At 47.1% G+C, this 22734-nt stretch overlaps 1 protein-coding gene across 3 annotated transcripts in view; it reads left to right on the top strand.

Annotated features, from left to right (window-relative positions):
* The first annotated feature begins 767 nt into the window (after positions 1-767).
* Positions 768-22734, top strand: part of TRAPPC12 (trafficking protein particle complex subunit 12) — a 75902-nt gene continuing 53935 nt past the window's right edge. The window contains exons 1-4 of one of the 3 annotated variants that reach the window (XM_057497482.1): positions 790-919; positions 1252-2718; positions 7292-8476; positions 16678-16794. In XM_057497482.1, the coding sequence (XP_057353465.1) occupies positions 2443-2718; positions 7292-8476; positions 16678-16794 (1578 nt within the window). In that variant the 5' untranslated portion in view covers positions 790-919; positions 1252-2442. Of the gene's footprint in view, positions 920-1251; positions 2719-7291; positions 8477-16677; positions 16795-22734 lie in introns of all 3 variants that reach the window. The other 2 variants (XR_005023993.2, XM_036881639.2) reach the window with 2 other exon arrangements.

Genomic DNA, 22734 nt, shown 5'->3' with positions numbered 1-22734 from the left:
ATAGGCCTGGGCCTTTTAGCATGCTAAAGTGAATCTTACACAAGATTACGAATGATTTGCATAATAAAAACATGGGCTACTTTATCTAGGGAATATTAACTGATCTTACTGAAGGATGACTCTAGAGCTTAATGTTTAACACGGACTTTTGGTAGGGGGTTTCCTCGCATATTTTTAAACTGCTCTGACTCTAATTATCTTGCCTTGCATTTTCCCGGGGCCCTCACCCTACTCTGTCTAAACCCACGGTCCCTGTCTCGCTAGCACAGAGACAAGGCTTGAATGGATATATTTCGAATGAATGAGGAGACCTCAGGGATTACAGTAGAAATCAAGGAAGCGCAGGCGCAGACATGAGCATTCTATTCACTGGCTCTATTTGCAGGAGATGAAGTTGTGGAGTTAAGAGAAGGCAAGGTTGGATTGGAAACACCCACCTGTTATTCATTTTAGTATTACTACCATCTTTATTGTTAATATTATTTTTACACAGGTAGTACAGATGCATGGCAGGAAAAGTAGAAAATACAGATAGGCACAAAGTAAAATCTCGAAAAACTAGCATCTCTTGGGCGCTTTGGCCAGGAATAAAGAGCACAGCCGTCTCCCTCCCACCTGTCCCTCTGCTGCAAGCTTGCCTGCAGCCTCTCAGTACTGGAATAATTGCCCTCCGCGGTCCCAGAGATGGGACCGGCTCCCCAAGCCCATTCCCCGCCCGGTTCCCACCTGGGGGCCCAGGCTCCGCCCCCCACAGCAGGAACCGGAAACGCACTGGGCGGCCGGCCCCTGCACCGAGCATGCGCGAGAGCGGCAGGAGGCGCTGCCCCGGGTGCCTTCTTCCGGGCATCCTCCAGCTTCTGCCCGGACCCTGATCCCGGCCCCGGCGACCTCCTCCCCGAGCCCAGTGGGCGGGTGGCAGGTGAGGATCAGGGCCCGGGCTGTAGGGAGGGAGGGGGTCGGGCCTCCCCAGCGGCAGCCCCGCGGACCCTCAGCCCCAGCCCCTCTCCCGCTGGCGGCCCCTCCCCGAAGGCCCTCTCGCCGGAGGGCCCCTCCCCGGTCGCCTCCGCCCGGCAGGCCTCCTGGCCGGGCCCGGGGCGCAGCGTGGGCCCTCCGCGCCCTCCCCGGGGCCGGCGGCGGCTTGCAGCCGCGGAGTGCTCGCGCGCGCTGGGCCCGGACAGCGCCGAGGGCCTGCAGCCCGGAGCCCGGCCTGAGCGAGCCCTATGCGCTCGTCCTTAGCTTCCTCTTCTGTAGGAAGACGTGCGGAACACTCAGTATCGGGAGGGTAAACGCGACGTTGTGTGAAAGCACTGCAGTCGCAGTGTAAGTGCTGGCCGGCCGTTACGGGGCATCGTGGCCCTTCTCAGAGCACCGTCTGGGACCACACTGATGGACGGAGTGTGCACACTGTGACGGCAGAAAACGTTCACGTCAGTAGAAACCTAAGGCCCAGAGTTGTGTTCTAAATGTTACTCTCACACTTGACCACAAAAAGGTTTAACCCGAATGAAATACTTCCTCGGACCAACAGTTTTCCTTTGTATGGCTACTTGAAGATACGGTGTCTTTGGATTCAAATACTTTACTGCTTGTTTTTCATAAATTCAGGTGACACTACTGAGTGGCAAATTGAGCCAGGCCTTCTGTGTGCCGGGTGGAAGAAGAAGAGGGAACTGCAAATAGGATCATAAAGTAGCAGCGCTGTGCACCAGTCCTCACATTCTGTGGCTTCTAATAGGGGCCTCACTGTTCCCAGACAGTGTGTTACCCCTGCTGCATCACTGATTGAAAGTACATTTGTTCTGCTTATATACGTGCAGCTCCCCACAGTTTAAAGAGTTCCTGTGCATCAGTTTCTATAATCCTCCTTATCCCAGTTTACAGATGAAGAAAACAAAAGTAGGAGATTAAATCATGTTTCAAAGGTCAGGTAGGTAGTGCAGCTAAGACAGCGCTAATTCAGAGCCTGGGAAAGGTGCTTTTTCTCCCGGTGCTGCTCTGGACCCGAGCTGTCCTAGCAGCCTTCCAAGGAGAGCAGAGGCCGAGACACTGCTGGACTCCTGTCAGCGTCAAATACTGGCAGTGTGACTGTGGCCTGATCACTTGGCTTTTTCTGCTACCATGAGGATGGTCGTACTTTCTAAGTTGATCCCAAGGATTAACCAAGATAATACATGTAAAATGCAGTCTGTGGTGACAGTTCTTCACTTGGGGGCTTTTATGTATATAAGCTAATTAGATTTCCACCACAGGTATAGTACTTTCACGGAAATAGGGTCACCACTGCAGTCAGCTCAGAAAGGGAGCCTAAACATCTGTAGTTTTAATTGTTCTTAGTGAACTGTTCTTGATGAAACTTTTCATTTCAGGTCTCAAATTTAAATCACTTGAAGTTAGTGCTTTAAAAAGTTGTAAGGCATTAATTAAGTTCGTGCAGAAAACTCTATGAAAAGATTTCTTTGCTACCATTTTGATGCTGACATAAGCTTAAAATCATGTCTGTGGTTTAATGAAAAGTATGGAACCAGTACTAGAAGTAAATATACCACACACCAGTCAAAAGCAGATACACATGCTTTTCCATTTTTATGTTATGAGATACAAAGGCAGCGTGTAACATACGTGGAAGACAAAGGTCACACGCAAACTCAACCCAGTGATCTACTACCTGTCAGTCATACCTCCTTCCCTGGCCATCACCCACCCCACCAACTGAATCAGGTATTATCACCTTGCTTTTGTGTTTGTATTCCTAAAACCATGTATTTTTTAATTTACATGTTTTTAAACTTAAAAGTATACTGTTTATTTTTCTACTTGTTCTTTGTGCAAAGTTAGGTTTATGGATTCAAACATTCATCCATTAGGTATGGAGTGGCCTGTTTTCATGGCGGTTTGATATTCCATTTTTTACTATACCATTATTGTGTGTATGAGCAATGGTTGTTTCTAAGCTTTTTTTATTTCTTGATCTTTGAAAAGGAAGAGATATTTGTAGATTTGCTGTTCACGCACATTCTTGGTCATAGCTTATGACACCCTTGTGCAGGGGTTCCTCTGTGACACATACACAGTGGGACCATTTAGTGTCCCAGCCAGGACTCTTCTGAGAGTGAAAAGAGGTACTTAATTTTATTGCTACCATCGGTATATAAAATAGACTTGTCCTAGAAAAAGCAAGATGTACGGCCGTGGAAGTCATAGGATACATGCCTGTGAAGTGTGTATCCCTTTCAGCCTGTTCAACTCTTGGGCCTATTTTTCTGTTGGGTGGCTTGTTGTCTTGTTGATTTGTAGGAATGTTTAATATATTCTATTCTTGATACTAAGAAGTCTGACAGTATCAAGTGTAGATGAATGTGGTGAACAACAGGAATACTTAGACACTGCTACTAAGTGTGTGAGTGTGCACAACCACGGAGCAAAGCAATCTGCTATTATCTAGTAAAGATAAAGAGGTGTATTTGCTAGGACCCAACACATACACATAACATATACATAACATTGATGTGAAGAAGTTTGCACATGTACATCAGGAGATGGGTACAAAAATATTCACAACAGCACTGTTTGTAGTAAAAGCCTAGAAACACCTCAAATAGCAGCAGCAGAATAGGTAACATGTCTGGGCACCATCACTCCAGAGAGTGTCATCACCAGCTTCCTCCTACTTAGGAAATTGAATCTCATGGTTAAAGGGAGGAGGTGAAATGAGGTGAAAACTAAAAAAATCTAAGTAACATGTTGTTTGAGGAAATAAGCCTGTGGAAAATTAAAGAAAAACAAGAGCATGACATTTCAGAATATGACCTCTGCAAGGGGAGCGAAAACACTAGGATGTATTATCTCAGCCACATGTTCCAAGTATGCTTTTGTATTCACTCTAATAAAGATTCTTTATAGAAAATGTACCTATAGAAGATAGAAAAGTGACAAGACAGGAGCCTTCCAAGGTCTTGTAATGAAGAAGGAATCTTGTCTGTGGCTTTCCCAGGCCATCCCTCTCCATCCGCCCTGGCCTGTGTCCTTACCTGCAGTGTGTTACCCTTGCTCACTCCCTGCATATGGGCCCTGAGCACTGCTCCCGGAGGGCAGGGTGGTGGTGCGTTCCTCTGGTGTGTCAGGCCTAGACTCCAGGGGTAATGGGCCCTGGTGTGCAAGAGATCTCAGTCCAGCCCTTTGGCAGTGGGTTTTAATAAATGTGTAGTTTCTATTTGGAAATTAAGATTAACAATACAGTTTGTAGCCTGACTGGTAGCATCTTAGCAGATTGATTTTATCGCTGTGACACAGAAGAAATTGATTTTCTAAATTAGGGTGGATTAAAAATGGGGCTTCTGAAGAGAAAACCTAGTTACAAGCATTGACATGAAAGAGTGTTGCTTTTAACTAGCTTTCTTCCTTTCAGAAGATGATTTCTTGGAAAAGTTTGGTTAAGTTGGTAAACACAGAATTGCTATATCAAAGAGTTTTATTTTTACCTTTTGCCTAGCTGTTCTGCAGAAAACTCACATTCCCATGATCATAAGTTTCCCATAAGTTCCCTAGGCACTGTCACTTCTAAAAATCTTTGCCTATGCATAGGAGAAAAGTCCGTTCTAATCTGGGTCTCCTTGATAAGTGCTGAAGCAGTTGTTTCTTGCTCTAAGCACCCAATGCCTGTAGTGGGTGGGGCTTGCAGAGTGATGGGTCTTCTCGTATTTCAGTGCCTTGCGGAGGGGAGCTGGAGGTTTTCTGCAGGCAGTTTTCCCACAGCACTCTCATTTTAGCCTGTCTGTATCTTGTAACACGCATTAACCTAAATTTTTTCTGCTTACTTTAAGAGTAAGTTTTCTCCACTCTGCATATAAAGAAAACAGTGGTTTTGCCAGTTCTGATATTCTTGACCTTGTCTGTGGTTGTTTGTTATCGGACCTTTCTTACATCCTGATATTCCACAGTTGTCCATTGAGGTAGTACTGGGTTTTCTGTTTATTCTGAGGAGAGCCACCCCGCCGCAGGAGGCACTGCATCTCCAGGTGCCAGACCCTGTGCTGGGGCTGGGGGGTGGGCCCCCCTGGGCCCCCCCCCCGTCCCTCATCGTATCCTTTATAACAGTGACTGAAGATGAGCCCTGTCACCCCTCTGCATCTCAGCGTCCTCAGCTGTATCAGGGTGTTAGCTCTGTCTCGTTCAGCTTCTAGAGGTGGAATGAAACCATGCTGGTTGCTCCCTGTTCCTCGTGCCCGGCCTCCGTGCCCTGCGCAGCGAGGACCACGACAACACCTTCACGTGGCAGTGTGCCCGTTCCTGGGTCTTCCTGAGGCAGCTTCCAGTCTGGGCTCACAGGGAAACAATCCCCAAAAAAGGCTTTTGTTCCTTTTCATTGTATTTTTGACTCATTTATAGTTAGTAATTACTAGATGAATATGTAATAAATGGGGAGTAAGTAACTGGCCGTGTTGAACAAGAAACTTCTCTAAAATGTTGAACTTTGATTATCTACTTTAAGGAATCTTGTTTTAGACCTCAGTGTGATCCCGGCCAGGAAAGGGAAGGCCAGCTCATTTGGAGTTCTGTGATGAAGTGTTGACAGTTATCTTCCCTGGTGATCCACTAAGTATAGTTTCCAAAGTTCAAAAAGGTCTTTTTTTGGCAGGGTTGGGGGAACCCTCATCTCCCTTCACCTGAGTCTGTTCACTATGAGAATAGAACTATATACAGTAACTTTCGCTCAAAAAGTTCTTCAAGAAAAGAAGTAAATATTTTTTTAAAGTTCAAATTCCTTGTTCATTCCGTAGCCTCTGCCAGCCAGTGTCAACCCCACATTTCAGCTTGAACTGCCTGGCTTCGCAAGTTACCAGGGGTTTGGGGCGATCTCATGGCCTATCTAAGCCTCCACTGCTCTTCTGCAAGATGAAGAAGCTAGAGCGGTATGTCAGGGGGTTCTGAGGATCGAGTGCATGTGAGACAGAACAATGCCGAGCGTGGGATGTGCAGCAGCGAACATTCCCGAGTCAGGCCGCCAGCACAGCCATCAGCTTCCCTTGGCGAGCGCACCCTTGTCTTCTCGCCGTTTCTTTGACTCCTGCCATCTCACTACAATCAACTTTGCAGAATTAGGCAGAAATCACAAGTTCAGGGGATGACGAAGAGACTTACAGGTTGGAGTGTCTTGGGAAGGCTTGAAGGAAGAGGGGGATCTCAACTGAGTCTTAAAGAACAAGTCTAAAAGGCTGGCCTGTCACACCATTTAGGGTGGCTGCCATCTAAGTGTTTGCAAGGATGTGGACAAAGCAGAACCCTACTCACTGTTGGTGGGAATGTAAAATGGCACAGCCACTGTGGGAAATAGTTTGTTGGTTCCTCGAAAAATTTAAAGAATTGCATATGATCTAGCAGTTCCACTTCTGGGTCTCCAAGAGATATTTGCACACCCATGCATAACATTATTCACAATGGCCAAAAGATGGAAGGAATCCAACTGTCCATCATTGTATAAATGGATAAACAAATGTAATTTATAAGTACAATAGAATGTTATTCAGACTTAAAAAAATAAGGAAATTATGACACATGCTGCAGTATGGGTGAACCTAGGGGACATTATGCTAAGTGAAATAAGCCAGACACAGAAAGGCAAACACTACGATTCTTTACATGTAAAGTACCTCGGTAGTCAGATTCACAGTCATCAAGTAGCAGGTGGGTACAGGGAGCTGGGGAGGGAAGGAAATGGGGAATTGTTTAATGGGACAGAGCTTTAGTCTAGCAAGAGAAGAAGAGCTCCGAAGATGGGTGGTGGTGACAGTTGCTTAGCACTTCTGCGCTGTGCACTTAAAAATGGTTGAGGTGGTAAGTAATGAAGCTGACTGTTCTGTCTTTCACCACAATAGATACATAAAGAGATGGTTGGTGGCTAGAGAAGTGGAGTCTTAAATTTTGAACCTTTTGAATGTGTAACTGATAAACATTTGTTTTAGCAGACTTTATTTTTTAGAGCAGTTTTAGGTTTACTGCAAAATTGAGCAAAAGAGAGCGATTTCCCATACACCCTCTGACTCCCCTGTGGTGAACACCCCCCAGCCTGAGGGGTCTGTCTGTTACAATCTGCCTCTGCACGGACCCGCCACTGCCACCTGCACTGTGGCCCATGGTTTACAGGGCGCTCACCCTCGATGGTATGCATGCCATGGTTTGGACAAATGTATAAGGATCTTTTCTTAATTAAAAAACAATTTTGATAATATAAGAACAGCTTTATAATAACTGAGGTGGAACGCTGATGAGGCTGACTTAATGTGTCATGTTTCAGGCGACCATGGAGAATGCCGACGGTGCTTGCCGGAGCGGGGCCGAGGCATCTCCCCTGGCCGAGGGGCCAGCACAGAGCGTCCCTCCGCAGGCGCCCCAGGAGGAGCAGGGCCGGCTTCTCTATCATGAGGAAACCATTGATCTTGGCGGAGACGAGTTTGGGTCTGAGGAGAATGAGACCATATCAGAAGATTCTAACAATTTTGTAGATAAGCTTAATGAGCACATGATGGAGAGCGTCCTCATTTCTGACTCTCCCAACAATAGCGAGGATGATGCAGGTGACCTTGGCTGTTTGCAGGAGGTAGTGGAGCCTTCGGGAGGCAATGCTGATCCCAGACTGGAGACTCTTGTGGGTAAGGCAGCGAGTGACACTCTGAGCAATAACAGTGACAGTGAAGGAGAGGACATGCCTGGGGGCCTCTCCGAGGCAAACCCGGACAGAAGGGTGCCATTGAAGGAAGATCCAGAGCAAGACGTCAGGGGTGTGCCGTCCTCCAGGGCTGAAGGCACGCCGGGCCCGGGGTCAGGCCTGCCAGCCCAGGGGCCGCCTCCCAGGGACGAGCCTGTCCCCGTGTGCACCATCTTCAGCCAGCCCCAGCCAGCCCCGTTTCTGCGTGACGGCTTCGAGTCGCAGATGGTGAAATCTCCTAGTTTCAGCGGCGCCAGCGAGGCTGCAGCCAAGACCCCTCCCCAGGTGGTCCAGCCCAGCCCCAGCCTGAGTAAGTTTTTTGGAGACACGACCAGCACAAATTCCCTGGCCTCAGACTTCTTTGATTCCTTCACAACTTCCACCTTCATTTCTGTCAGTAATCCTAACGCAGGCCCTCCAGTTCCAGAAAAATCATCCTCACTCACAACTCCGGTGCGGGGAAAAAACCCGGGTTCTGCCGATCCTTCCTACTCCCCAGGGACTGAAGGGTCAGAGTCCAGGGTGTCCATGGCTTCTCTCGAAGTCCCTCCATCTCCGAAGCCGTTCTCCCAGATCCAGGCTGTGTTCGCAGGGAGCGAGGACCCCTTCGCCACTGCCCTGAGCATGAGTGACAGGGACCGGAGGGGCGATGCCTGGCTCCCCGGGGAGAGCACCAGGGAGGTCCTGGTCGCAGTGGCCACCCAGCAGCACAGCACGGTGTTCGTAGACAAGGAGAGCCTCACCATGCCAGGCCTCAAGTTTGATAACATCCAGGTAAGTTACCAGCATTTTGTAAGGAGACATTGGTGAGTGGAATTCTCAATGAGGTCGTTCTGTGTCCACATCTTGTTCCTTTCAGTCTATTTCTGATATAGATACATATAAACACCTTCCAAGGATTGAAAAAGCCTTATTTTTCAGCAGTTCTTAAGATTGTAAGAGAATCTGTTGTTATGTCAGAAGGTAATTTGGAACCCTGGTGATTTCCCTGATAATGTGTTGATGTTACTAATCAGTCTTAAAAATAAATAAGCAAGGTAGTTACATAATGATTCTCTGAAGTAACTGCAACTTGTGTGATCAGGTTATTGTGACATTTAACCTCCAACAATTGTAAATCCCCCATTCCTCCTTTAAAAATTTTGGAATATACATTTGTGTTACATATAACATGCTTGATATAAGAAGAGTTTTTATGGGTTCATTGCAAAAAATATGAATGGCCCCCCAAAAATACTAAGTCACAAAATTACATAAATGATACATATAGTAAATAGTAATAAAAAAAGTTCAATCTCACTAGCAATGAAAGATGATAAAATTATTGCAATTTTCCATTATCGAATTATGTATTTTATTTATAATCATTCCATGTTTGTTAGAGTGTGAGAAAATAGCCTGTCTCAGGCAGCCCTTCTGAAATACAGTTTTTGAGTGCACATAGCTTTTGACCAGAAATCCCCCTCTCAGGAGTTTTTTATAAGGAAATAATCTCACTGGTGTACAAGTACCCAGCTTTGGGGGTGCCCATCAGAATGTGGTTATGATTGCAGAGCATGTGAGACCTAAAAGCCCAATCCAGGGGCTGCGTGGATACGTGACTCGTCTGTGCAGTGGAATATTGATGTATTTTAAATGACAGTAGAGGAGAATTTTTAATGAGGTTCATAATTTATTACTAAATTTGAAAAGCCAGATACAAGACAGCACGTAGTGTGCACAGTCTGATAGAGCGTCTGTAAACGTCTGCACGCACGCCTATGGCATGAGCTCGTCTTCCCATCCCTTGTAGCTCTCGGCACCCAGCCTACAGGTGGGCCAGCCGTGGCAGGGCAGCCTCGCATCCTGCATGTGTCCGGCCTCCTGGGGCTGGAAGAGGGCCCTGCTGTCTTCAGCAGCCCTGCTCACAGGGAGCATTTTTCCACTCATACGTGGCTGGGTCAGAAAGCTGGAGCCTGGAGTGTCATATTGGGCCTGCAAACCGCTGAGCCCCATGCAGAGCGCCCCACCGGGGAAGCGAGCTCAGAGGTTCGTGCTGGGTAACAGGTGCCAGCCCATAGACTTCTTCACACTCTGCATAGCTGGCTGGCCAGCATATCACCACTAAACACATTTACTGTGGCCTCAGCCACCAGCCACCGTTGGAGACATCCTCTCCACACTCCCAAGCAGAACATACTGAACATTTACCTTTACAGGGTCCTCTTAATGAATTCTGGTTGTGGATTCTGACTTGACGGGATATTTGGACACTTAGAATGGGTCTGTGTCTTCATTGGATCCTTGCCCGTTCCCTCCGCAGCCTGTCTCCATCCCCTGCACCCCTGAGGTGGCCTTAGTGTTCTGCCTCAGGTACCTTCCCTCCCTCCCTCCTGGGGTCTCTGCCCTGCAGTTTGATTCCCCTAACCTCAGTGGGTCTGGCCTTTAGCATTTCCTTTCCACACTGTTCGCAGTTTGTTTCCCCTTCAGATTGTAATTGGGGAAAATTGAAGGTTGCTATGGAAACGACTTAACCCAGTGGTTCCCAGCTGGAGCTGCAGTTCTGGGGTGGCATTTGGAAATGTGGAGGTGCTTCACCATGGTTGCCAAAAGGGCTGGAGTGAGTGCATGATAATTAGTGGGTGGGGCCAAGAACGGGAACTGCAGTGGCTGAGTACAGTTATCATAAAAATCATCCTGCCCACAATGCCGGTGATTCTTGAATCATGGGAAGTTCCTGTGCTAGAATAAGCCTCAATTGGATTGCATATGGAGGTCCTGTCTCCACACGAAAAGCGTGGGCCCTGTGACAGGCCCCCAGCTTTGAAGCCTCTGTTACTTCCCTCAGCATGGCACACCCAGCCGTGAGCTAAGCAGGGCCCCCGTGAGTCAGCAGGGGTGCACGGGCAGAGCGTACCTAGTGGCCACCCAGCAAGAGCGCCTTTCTCTTTGTTTCCTTTTAAGTCCTTAGGGAATGTCTTCCGTACCTCCTGGAATGGGGTGGTTTTGGAGACCTCATGGTGAACTGAAATTTGAACTAAGGAGAATCCAAAGTACCTTTGACTTTCCCATGTAACAGACATGCTAGGTATGTGTTTGCCTGTGTCTCTTCACTTGTATATTATTCTTCAAAGAAGAGTATTTTAATGACAGTAGAGGAAATTCCTGGGACAGAAAAGAAAAGCTGTCTGGTTAATCCTGAATGGAAGTGCTGGGTTTATTTGTCAGAAGACTTAAGACTTGTAGATTAAAGAAGAAATTCTCTATTAACTTTGTGTGCACCCCAAGCTTTTAAGACATTGACCTATTAACAAGTTTCTCCTGTACCCCATACTATTGCAGTGTTTGTTCTAAGTCAGTTTTGTAAAACACTTCTGTTTAATTTTTTTCAGAATTGCTCACCTGTTGCTGCCTAATTAAAAATTCCCTTCCTATGAGATAAAATTTGAAAAAAATGTAAATGCTTCCTTATGAAGTGACCTTTTTGGCAGCCTAAGTTAGAGACCTTAGAGGTGAATGTGTGGCACTTTATCCAAGCATAGTAGCATCGAAAGAGCGTTTTCAGCTAGTTAGAGCTGCGGACGGCGTGTGCGCTCAGAGAAGCAGATGGAAAGCTGTGGAGTGGAAACCGTTCAGATACTCAGGACCAGCAAGGAATGAAGTGGCGGAATGTTTGTATGAAGCTTGTCCAATAGAGAGAGGAAGGAGCGGTGACAACGGAAGCAGCAGTGTCTTTGGTCGAGTAATAGGATGGGGACCTTCTCTTGGGCATCAGAACACTGCGGCCTGAGCGGGTGGATCTAGAAACCAGAAGCACAGACTGTAGGCTGGATCTTCCCACCACCCCTCTCTCCTTCCGTCCCTTGATTCTCTTCCCCCTGCCCTTCCCCCATGTGAAGTTCCGGGAATCCCTGCAGGGAAGCCAAGCAGTCTATGTCAACACCCCTTTCCTAAGCTCTTCCAAGTCCTGTGTCAGAAACCTCCAGAAATCCAAAGACGTGCCTGCTACCACAGGTCTGCTAGCTCCAGCTTTCTGTTTTACAAGTTAGAAAAAGCTATTTATTTAATCACTCTTACAGTTATTTTTGCTGGATATGCATTGTGTTTACAACCTATAGAATTTGAGTTGGCGGCTGTCTTTGCCCTCTGCCCTTGCGCTGCCTCTGGGCCCGTGTCAGAGCTGCGGGGCCTGTGGCGGCTTTTCTCTCTGCTCTTATGCACCCAGCTTTTACTCCGGGGTGACCTTCCTGACATCTGTCCTGAAGCCTCGGTGGTCAGGGAGAGTGGCCTGCAGTGGCTGGTGGAAACTCGGCCTTTCAGACTTCCTCACTGGTTTTCAGCAGCTTGATGCTCACGGGCCTTTGCATCCTTTTCTCTCATGTTTATCGTGCTTGGGATTCACTGACCCTGTTGGATCTGTGAGTTTTTCATTTTCATCTATTTTGAACATTTTGGTCACGCCTTCAAATGGTTTGTCAGTTCTCCCTCTCTGCTTCTGGGAGCTCCAGTTACACACGTTCCTTGGTGTCTGTCGCCAAAGAGGTCCCCAAGGGTGTTTTCGGTTTTGCTCCTCAGTCTCCCTCACTGCGCTGAAGTTTGAATTCCTCTTGCTGTGTCCTTAAGTTCATTTTATCCTTCCTTCTGCACTTTGAAGTTTGTAGCTGATGCTATTCAGTGAAATTTTCATGTTTTTTGTCTCCAGAATTTCCATTTGGTCCTTCTTTTTATCTTTTCCTTTACTCTGTGCTCACGTTTTACTTTAGGTCTTTGGGCGCATTTGTAGCAGCTGTCCTAAGGTTCCCTCCTGAGAATCCCATCATCTCTGTGACTTTTGGGTCTGTTCGTATTGGATTTTCTCTTGGTTCTGGGTCACAGGTGCCTGATTTTTCACACGACTAGTAATTTTTTATTAGAGGCTAGACACTGCATTTCATGGTGCTGAGTGTTTGTATTTTCTCATCATCTTTCAAAAAGACTTGCACTTCTCTCTGGCAGGTTAAGTTACATGCAGATTTATTTGTTTCTTCTCGGGTTTGTTTTTCAGGGGAGTTCGGAGTAGCTTTTACTTCTGGGTGACCTTTCTGACATCTGTACTGAAGCCTCGGTGGTCAGTGAGAGTGCCTCACGAGGGCTGATGGAAACTCAGCATCTTTCACCCCAAGTGAGCTCTGTGCACCCCGTGCATGAGTACCCCGGCCAGCGGCGGACTCGGGCTCCCACACGGACATCCAGAGCCCTTTACCTGCATGGCCCGTCCTTCCCAGTACTCTGGGCTGCAGAGCCCAGCCGCCTCCACTCTTGAGCTCCCAGCTGTCTCCTCCCCTGCAGGAGTTCCTCGGCTCTCTCTGCCTGGGGTCCCCCCAGCACTGTAGACCAGGGAGCGCCTGTGAGTTCAGGAGCTCCGCTCATCTTTTTCTTCTCTTGGATCACTGTGTCTTCTCTGTGTCTGAAAACAATTGCTTCATCTACCTTTTCCAGCACTCTGGTTGTTTACATTGGGACAGTAGGTCCAGCCCCTCTGACCTGTGATGAACAGATGCAAAAGGTCCTGCTGCCGCTCCTGTTCACCACACTCCTGAGTGGACTCTGCCCTTTCTGAGTTCCTAGCCAAAAAGGTGTGTAACAAGTGAAACCTGCAGGTGAGATAGGGAAGATGTGGAAAGGCCAGTCAGCCCATTCTGAAATGATCCCAAAGCTGATTTACCTGTTATGGTGTTCTCTTAAATTCTAGGATCTCATAAGTAAAGGGCTTTAGGTTTGTTTTTGTTTTACAATTTATTGAGATACAATTCCCATACCATACGGTTCACACATTTAACTTACAATTCAGGGATCGTAGCATTTCGGCTGAATGGTGCACCATCTCCACAGTTAATTTTTATGACACTTTCATCACCCAAGAAGGACACCCCAGACTTCTGCATTCACTTCCATTTCCCCCACCCTGGCTCCAGTCAGCCGCTAACCTGCGTTCTTCTGTGTAGACTCTCTTGGGCACACTTCACACGACAGGATCGTGCAGCTCGTGCACGTTCGTGACCAGCTTCTTTCACGCGGCATCACTTGATCGGGAGTCATCCATGCTGTGGCGTGTATTGGTACATCATTCCTTTCCTTTTCATTGCCAAATAATATTCCATCATACAGATAGTCCGTGTCTTATCCAGTCATCGCTTGGTGGATGTTGGCGTTATTTCCACATTTTGGCTATTATGAAAATGCTGCTTGCAGACATTCATGCGCGAGTTTTTTGTGTGAACCTATGGGGTCCACCTCTCTGGAGTCCATACCTAGGAGTGGAATTGCTGGGTTATATAGTAACTGTTGAGCATTTTGAGGAATGTCCACACTGTCTTCCAAATGGCTGCACCACTTTACATTCCACCAGTGACTTCTGAGGGTCCTGGAGTTCGAGGTTTCGTTTCATGTTTATTTCTAAGAGTTTGTTTGAGTGGCTTCTCATCCCCTGGAGAGAGCAGACACCGGGGCAAGAGAGCAGAATGCTTCCAGAATAAACAGCTGCTCTTTTCCGCCAGCACTGCAGCAGAAAGCTCTGCGTGGTGGGTCCTGGCTCAAGTGCTGCTCCCTTCAGCCCCCCTGGCCCAGGGTCCCTGTGTCTTTAGGTTTCCAGACAGTGGAGCCCAGACTCCACGAGTCAGCAGCCTGGGTCTAATCAGTCACAGGATGAAGGAGTTAAACTGGTCCTTCCTGTGCAGCATGAAATCGAGTTTGCCAGCTGCTGGTCTGCGGCCCCTCTGACTGCTGTAAAGCCTCTTGTCTGTGAGGCTTTCCATAGCCATGTGGCTGAGCTCTCTTTGTTCTGCTCTCTAATTATCCCTCCTAGATCAGCCAGCCACTTGTGTAGCTCTGGCATTTAAAGTATTTCACCTTCCTCTCTAAAAACAAAATTGTTAAACTGCTGCTTCTAGATCTTTCCCCATGTAGGGAAGAGTGGGTTGGCCTCTGGGCACTGGGTTTAGCGCCCAGGCCAGGACCAGATGTGTTGCCCAGGGTCCCCACCATCTCTCTTGTGGAAGGTGGCAGCAGACACTGCAGCAGCTTTTCTGTGTCACCTGTGCACCATCCACTCTGGCGTTTTAAGTGTCACCACCTGGAATGATGATGGAGGACTGACCTTGTGTCTAAGTGGACCACGCTGTGCCTTTATTTTCCCAATGAGTAGGAAAAGAGTAGGAAGCGTTAGGGCCAGGCCTGGATGGCTGCAGGCCTCGCGTCCTCAGGCTTCTCTCCGCCTTCAGTCACTTTGTCCCTGCTTGTTCCCCGCTTGTCGCCCGCAGCGCTGGATGCACTGCCCGGGGCTGAAAGGCTGTGTGCTGCCCCAGGAGGAAGGTTTGGCCTTGTTCACCGCCCCCTGGAGGTCGGGTCTCTCCCGGCTCACCCAGGCCAGGCCAGCCCCTTCCGGCCTCACCAGAGCGCCTTCTGCCCCCACTACCCTTCCATCCTTCTTTAGTTTTTTTTTCCCGCTGTTTAAAAAACACTTTTTCTGTATTAAGTATATTTGACGTGCAGAACTATATTAGTTTCAGGTATAGAACATGACTCACTGTTTGTATGTGTCAATGTTTGTATGTGCCAAATGACCGCCACAGTAAGTCTGGTAGCGTCTGTCACCAAACAGACTTAAGAATTTTTTTTCTTATCATGAGAACTTTTAAATTTACTCTTAACAACTTTCAAATTTGCAATACAATGTCATGAACTATAGTGTTTTATAACTAGGGGTTTGTACCCGGTGACCCCCTTCATCCGTTTTGCCCACCCCTCCCTCCCCTCTGCTCTGCCTCTGGCCACCACCAAATTCTCTGTGCCTGTGAGCTTGGTTTTGGTTTTGGTTTTGATTTTTTTTAGATTCCACATATAAGTGAGATCGTACAGTGTCTTTCTTTCTCTGTGGGGCTTTCTTCATTCAATGTAAGCTGCTCAAGGTCCACCCACGTCACAGTGGCAGTATTTCATTCTTTTCTGTGGCTGAATAGTATTCTGTTGTGTATGTGTAATGTCACATCCTTATCCCTTCACCATCAACAGGCACTTAGGTTGCTTCTGTATCTTGGCTGTTGTAAATATGCTGCAGTGAATGTAGGGGTGCAGATGCCTTTTCAAGTTTATGATTTTGCTTTGTAAAGGTAGATACCAGTAAGTGGGATTGCTTTATCATATGGTGGTTCCATTACTAATTTCTTGAGGATCCTCTGGACTGTTTTCCATAGTGATGCCCCAGTTTACATTCCCAACAGTGCCCAAGAGCTCCCTTCTCTCCACATCCACACCAGCCTTCTTTCCTTTGAAGTAACAGGCTTCACATTCCATTTCGTGTACCGCGGCCCCATCTGCAGGGCCCTGCCTGTGGGGCCAGGTTTCCTGCACAGAGGCTTGTGCGGGCCCTTCTGCGCACATAGCGTGACTCCTGTGTGCCAAGAGCCTGGCTGAGCAGGGTGAGGAGGGGTTCTTCCATGCCCCCGGGCTTGGGTGGAGTCAACACTGGGAGGAAGGGGACCCCGAGCCACAGGTAACTTCCTAGGCGGACCCCAGAGGCTTTCCCGGAAGCGCAGGCAAGCTGGCCGATTGCTGGGATTTGAGCAGAGTGCCCATCAGGCCTGCCTGCCCCAGCCTCAGTGCAGCCCTCATGTTCTCCTCTCAGCGTTCTGTCCCCAGGATCTTAGCTCCTACTTGAGCAGCCCCCTCCAGCCCTTGCACAAAGCCCACCCCCTGGCCTGTGGTGCCGTGTCAGGCCGGTACGGGTGGTGGGTCCTTATAGCTTCCTCTCCCAAAGAAGAGCAGGTCTAAGGGAGGCATCTTAGCACAGGTGGTGACACTTCGGCATCTGGCTAATTGATGTCCCACTGTGTATATAACCACAGGTTACCCCTGCGCGCCAAAGGGGAAAAAAGAAATTTGGTTAGTTATGGGTTCTGATTAGCCAGATTTAAGTAACATTCTACGGTTCTGACATATTTTTCGTATATTCCTTCAAGGGAGATGCAGTTAAAGACTTAATGCTCCGCTTCCTGGGTGAGAAGGCGGCAGCCAAGAGGCAGGTCCTGACTGCCAGCTCCGTGGAGCAGTCCTTTGTTGGACTGAAGCAGCTGATCGTAAGTAACAAGGTGTCTGATTATTGGTATTGTGTTGTGGTAAGTTCTGCCTTCCTTCATGTTTTCCCTAGAGCTGATTACTTTGAATATGTTATCTGAAGCCCTTGCACATAAATAAAATATTGTTGGGTTGGTAGAACCAAGATGGTGGCGTGAGTAGAGCAGCAGAAATCTCCTCCCAAAACCACATATATTTTTGAAAATACAACATATACAACCAATCCTAAAAGAGAGACCAGAGGACACAGGACAACATCCAGACCACATCCGCACCTGAGAGAACCCAGCGCCTGGTGAAAGGGGGTGAGATACAAGCCCCGGCCCCGCGGGAGCCGAGCGCCCCTCCCCCCAGCTCCCGGCGGGAGAAGAGCAGGCAGAGCGGGAGGGAGACGGAGCCCAGGGCTGCCGAGCACCCAGCCCCCGCCATCCGGGCCAGAGTGCAGACACACGGTGCGTGGGGTGCTGGAAACCAGGGAAACAGGACAGTAAGACCTGTGAGCGGGTCCCCGCAGCTGGCGCCCCTGGGACAAAGAAAAGCGAGTGCTTTGTGAAAGTCTTAAAGGGACAGGGACCCCACAGCTGGACGGAAGCGCCCTGGGACACTTAGCCCAGCAGCTGCGAATCCAGGGGAACTCTGGGCGCCTGAACCCCCGCAGCGCAGCTCGGAGACCCCTCACCACGATAAACAGCCTCCCTCCTGTTCCCCCTCCGACGCAGCTCTGCCATATTGGAGCAGCAGCCTGAGGCCGGCCACGCCCACAGCAACTGCAGAGCTAAATAAGCTCCATAGCGGCCGGGCAAGATGAGAAGCCCTGTCTGCGCGCAGCTGCCCAGCACAAGCCGCTAGAGGTCGCTGTTCTCCCAGGAGAGGAGGGCCACAAACCAACAAGAAAGGAAGTCCTTCCAGCCGTCACTCGTCCCAGTTCTGCAGACTATACCTATCACCATGAAAAGGCAAAGCTACAGGCAGACAAAGATCACAGAGACAACACCAGAGAAGGAGACAGACCTAACCAGTCTTCCTGACAAAGAATTCAAAATAAGAATCATAAACATGCTGACAGATGCAGAGAAATACGCAAGAGAAATGGGATGAAGTCCGGAGGGAGATCACAGATGCCAGAAAGGAGATCGCAGAAATGAAACAAACTCTGGAAGGGTTTATAAGCAGAATGGATAGGATGCAAGAGGCCATTGATGGAATTGAAATCAGAGAACAGGAACGCATAGAAGCTGACATAGAGAGAGACAAAAGGATCTCCAGGAATGAAACAATATTAAGAGAACTGTGTGACCAATCCAAAAGGAACAATATCCGTATTATAGGGGTCCCAGAAGAAGAAGAGAGATAAAAAGGAATAGAAAGAGTATTTGAAGAAATAATTGCTGAAAACTTCCCCAAACTCGGGGAGGAAATAATCGATCAGACCACAGAACTACACAGAACTCCCAACAGAAAGGACCCAAGGAGGACAACACCAAGACACATAATAATTAAAATGGCAAAGATCAAGGACAAGGACAGAGTTGTAAAGGCAGCTAGAGAGAAAAAGGTCACCTACAAAGGAAAACCCATCAGGCTATCATCAGACTTCTCAACAGAAACCTTACAGGCCAGAAGAGAATGGCATGGTATACTTAATGCAATGAAACAGAAGGACCTTGAACCAAGGATACTGTATCCAGCATGACCATCATTTAAATATGAAGGAGGGATTAAACAATTCCCAGACAAGCAAAAGTTGAGGGAATCTGCCTCCCACAAACCACCTCTACAGGGTATTTTAGAGGGACTGCTCTAGATGGGAGCACTCCTAAGACTAAACAGATGTCACCAGAGAAAATAAAATCACAGCAAAGAAAGCAGACCAACCAAATACTAACTAAAGGCAAAAAATAAAATCAACTACCCACAAAAGCAGTTAAAGGGAGCACAAAAGAGCACAGAATAAAACAACCAACATATAAAGAACGGAGGAGGAGGAATAAGAAGGGAGAAAAATAAAGAATGACCAGACAGTGTCTAAAATAGCTCAATAAGCGAGTTAAGTTAGACAGTAAGATACTAAAGAAGCTAACCTTGAACCTTTGGCAACCACGAATCTAAAGCCTGCAATGGCAATAAGTACATATCTTTCAATAATCACCCTAAATGTAAATGGACTGAATGCACCAATCAAAAGACACAGAGTAATAGAATGGATAAAAAAGCAAGACCCATCTATATGCTGCTTACAAGAGACTCACCTCAAACCCAAAGACTATAGGAACAAGAAAGACAGAAGGAACAAAACAGCAGCAGAATCATAGAACCTAAGAATGAACTAACAGTTACTGGGGAGAAAGGGAGGGAAGGGAGAGATAAGTGGGGGGAAAAAGAAAGGGGACATTACGATTAGCATGTATAATGTGGCAGGGGGGCATGGGGAGGGCTGTGCAACACAGAGAAGACAAGTAGTGATTCTACAGCATCGTACTACGCTGATGGACAGCGACTGTAATGGGGTTTGTTGGGGGGGATTTGGTGAAGGGGGGACCCTACTAAACATAATATTCTTCATATAATCGTAGATTAATGACAACAAAATTAATTAATAATTAATTTAAAAAAAAAGAAATAACCTGATTGCTAGAAAGCTGTCTATTAAAAGCATCATGACTAAAAAAATATATATATATATATATATATTGTTGGGTTAGATCCCAATCCTATAGAGCAAAAAGCATCATGTTTACGTACTTTTAAGCCTGACCAGTTAACAAACCATTATTTTAAATGATCAAATTATTTGAGGCAGCATCACTTTGATTAAATACACTTCATCAAATATAACAACTAGAAATAAGTAATTTTATGTTGCTCTTTAAAAATACTCTGGTGTCGAAGGTTTCTTGCTGAACGGCGTATTCACCAGAAATGCACCAGAGGTCATTCTCTACTCATCAGCAGAGTGAGCGCGAGCACGCTGTCCTCACGTAGAAGTGGGAAGCGGAACGGCAGGCCCTCTCTCATGGGGGACGCAGCTGCCCGTGGTGGTCGTGAGCCACTGGGGGTCGTGTGCCCCCACGAGTGCTTTTCTCTTGGCATCTCCCAGCACGTTTACGGAAGCGTGTGTCCTCCAAAAGGTACCAGGCATCACTTGCATGGGTGGTTAGCAGATGTCATGCTTGTAAGCCAATTAGAGTTTAGTTTTTAGTAAACTTAAATGCTTCATCGAGCTGCTTTTGCTGAAGTGATTCTGGAATTATTCCCGTGACTGAGAAGTTTGGGGAAGGAAAGGTCAGGAGGTAACCTGTTCCTGAAAGGGAGGAAGAACAACTAATTTTTGAACACCTGTATATATACTTTGCCATTTATTAATGAAGTTACAGGTCTTAAAAGGTAAGCATTTCCATGACCACACGAAACTGATGAAACCAGTTGGTTCTTCCCTTGTTGGGAGGTTCTTGTTGTCATTCCCTTTATTTGGCCTTGAAACAAGTGCTGTAATACGTCACGGTGAGTCATTGGCTGGCAGGCTGCATGTGAGTTATGTATTTGCAATGGTGAGTGTAGAAGCACACACAGCCACACACGGTAATTGTAATTACTTCGTTCCACAGGCTTTTTACCTCCTTTGATTATTCCCTGTGTTAGTAAGTACACAATGGTTTGATTTTTTTTTTTTCATACAGTGGAAATACTTATGGGCCAGTAGAGGTTGTGTTACAGCTCTAACATGGATAACCACCTAAGGTGGGAAGTGTATTAATGGAAAGATCATTACCTTGCCCTGGTATTTTAATTATGTCCTAGAATAATTCTTATCGTCTATAAGAGTAGGAAGCAAAGAGTTTTTAAATGTATTTTCCTAAGTGATGTCTGAGTGCTCTAGGATCATGGTCCACAGGGAGATGAACCTCATGGTCTGTGGAGAGTGGCTTTTCGGTCACTTTAGTGGCATCGTGTATGGAGTTGATGGTTCCTTTTGAGTCACAGGTAGGGAAAAGTTCTGTACGTACTATTAGTTACTTGAGTGATTTTTATTGGACTGTTTTTCTCATCTTTTGGAAGTCGTTGAGTACCTGTGTTCAGTTTTTCAAATAGAGTCTCTGTATTCCTAATTTAAAAAGAAATAATGTTTATTTAAATTTAGATTTTTCTCATGTCAAGCTGACTTCATTATCAGAGTTCTGTGTCATACATAGTAATGAGATTTCCTCTCCATAGAACTTTAAGTTTTACATGATATACTTTAAATTCTAATTTTAAAAGCTACTTTTTTACCATACGTTTCTGGATCTAATATTGAAAATGGAGAAGGCCCACCAGGAAGGGGAACTAGAAGGTAGAAAACAATGAGATAAAAACAGCAGGAAGCAGTCTGAAAGACCCGTGATGGCAACTTCACGCGCAGGCAGCGTGTGCCACACGCATCACGGGCTGCTGCTGTGAGGTCCCGCTGTTCTGAAGGAAGAGCGTGACAGGTTTAGAACCGACGCTGGGTCCAGTCGTCCCAGCCCATCCTTTGGTCTCCTCCTTCCTCTCCGTCAGACCCCCGCTAGGCTCACGGGTGGGCCTGCACAGGTGGTAAACTGGAAGGGGTTGGGGCACAGGCCGGCCCTAGTGTCCTTCGGCATTTTTCATTTAGCAGGAAGGCCCTGGCCCTGCTAGGTCCATATCACCTCTCGGGCAAGTCCAAAGAGCAGAAAAGAGCATCAGAAAGCTGGAGGCCGTGCTCTCTCTGGAGAAGTAAGCCACTCGTGTGTGCATGCACGTATACACACACCCACGTATACACACACCCACGCTTGATGTGTCCCCCATGCCTTCTGATTGGATCTCATGAAAGCACAAATGCTGGAGAAGGATGACATGGGAACAGAGCCACCACTTGCCACAGCAGGACAGGAGCCAAGTCCCCACACTGAGTGGCTGGGTCAGCAAAAGAAGAGAACAGGTCAGAGCCCAGAAACACACTTACGTGGAAAGAGTGGCATTAGAGATTTAGGGAAAATGAACTAATCAAAAAATGGCACAGAATTAACAGATGTCAAATGGGGAAAACTTTAAAGATCTCTGCCTCTTTGCCCACAAAGACCCAAATGCACTGTGAGAAATGCGCTCACTGGTCCAAACTTAGTAAGTGGGCACGGAGACAAAGAGAACAGCAGAGCGAGGCTCTACCAGCGACCTTGCAAGGTGAGCTGCCTGGGAGCGGGCACCCTCGGGGCCACGCCAGCTGGTTACTCCTTGGCGCGCGAGCCCCTCTCCCGGCTCCTCGCCGCCTGAGTGCCACAGGGTTCACAGTCTAAGCAGGTTATACCCATATGCGCCTTTCTTTACGTTTCTCTTAAAGTTAGTGGCTGTTTTAAAACTTGCTCTGCATTTTTCTATGTGACGCGTGGCTGCTCGTCCTCGTCCACCTCTCTCTCCCAGCCACAGTGACTTTCCGGTGCGTGTTCTGGCATGTAAGCTTCTTGTCAGTACCCTTTAGTTTAAAGGTTAATTCCTCTGGGAATAAGTCACTTTTAGTTTCATGCCATTACTAACATCACTAAAACAAAATCCTTTAACTTTAGAAAATAGAGAAGACTCTTAATGACTCAGGGTAAAGAAGCATTTCATAAACAAAATACAAAACACTAAACCTTTCAGGAAAAGATTGATAAATTTTTCTTTGAAATTTGTAACTTGTATATACCAAAAACACCATAAACATTAAAAGGCAAGCCACAGAATGAGAGAAGGTGTTTGAAATACACATTAAGACCTTCATCTAATGAATAAGAAAACAGAAATAACCCAGTAGAAAAACAACCCAAAAACATGAAGAGACAATTCATGGAAACCACAAAACCAATAAACATGGGAATGCTCGACCTCACTGGGACTCACAAGAATGTAAATAAAACGAGAAGGTCATACATTTCAACCCCATGCAGAAAACGGTCGCAAGG

This window comes from Manis pentadactyla, chromosome 2 (assembly GCF_030020395.1).
Source record: "Manis pentadactyla isolate mManPen7 chromosome 2, mManPen7.hap1, whole genome shotgun sequence".
NCBI lineage: Eukaryota > Metazoa > Chordata > Mammalia > Pholidota > Manidae > Manis > Manis pentadactyla.
Note: the sequence above shows the minus strand (reverse complement) of the source record. Positions and strands in the feature narration are given on the sequence as shown.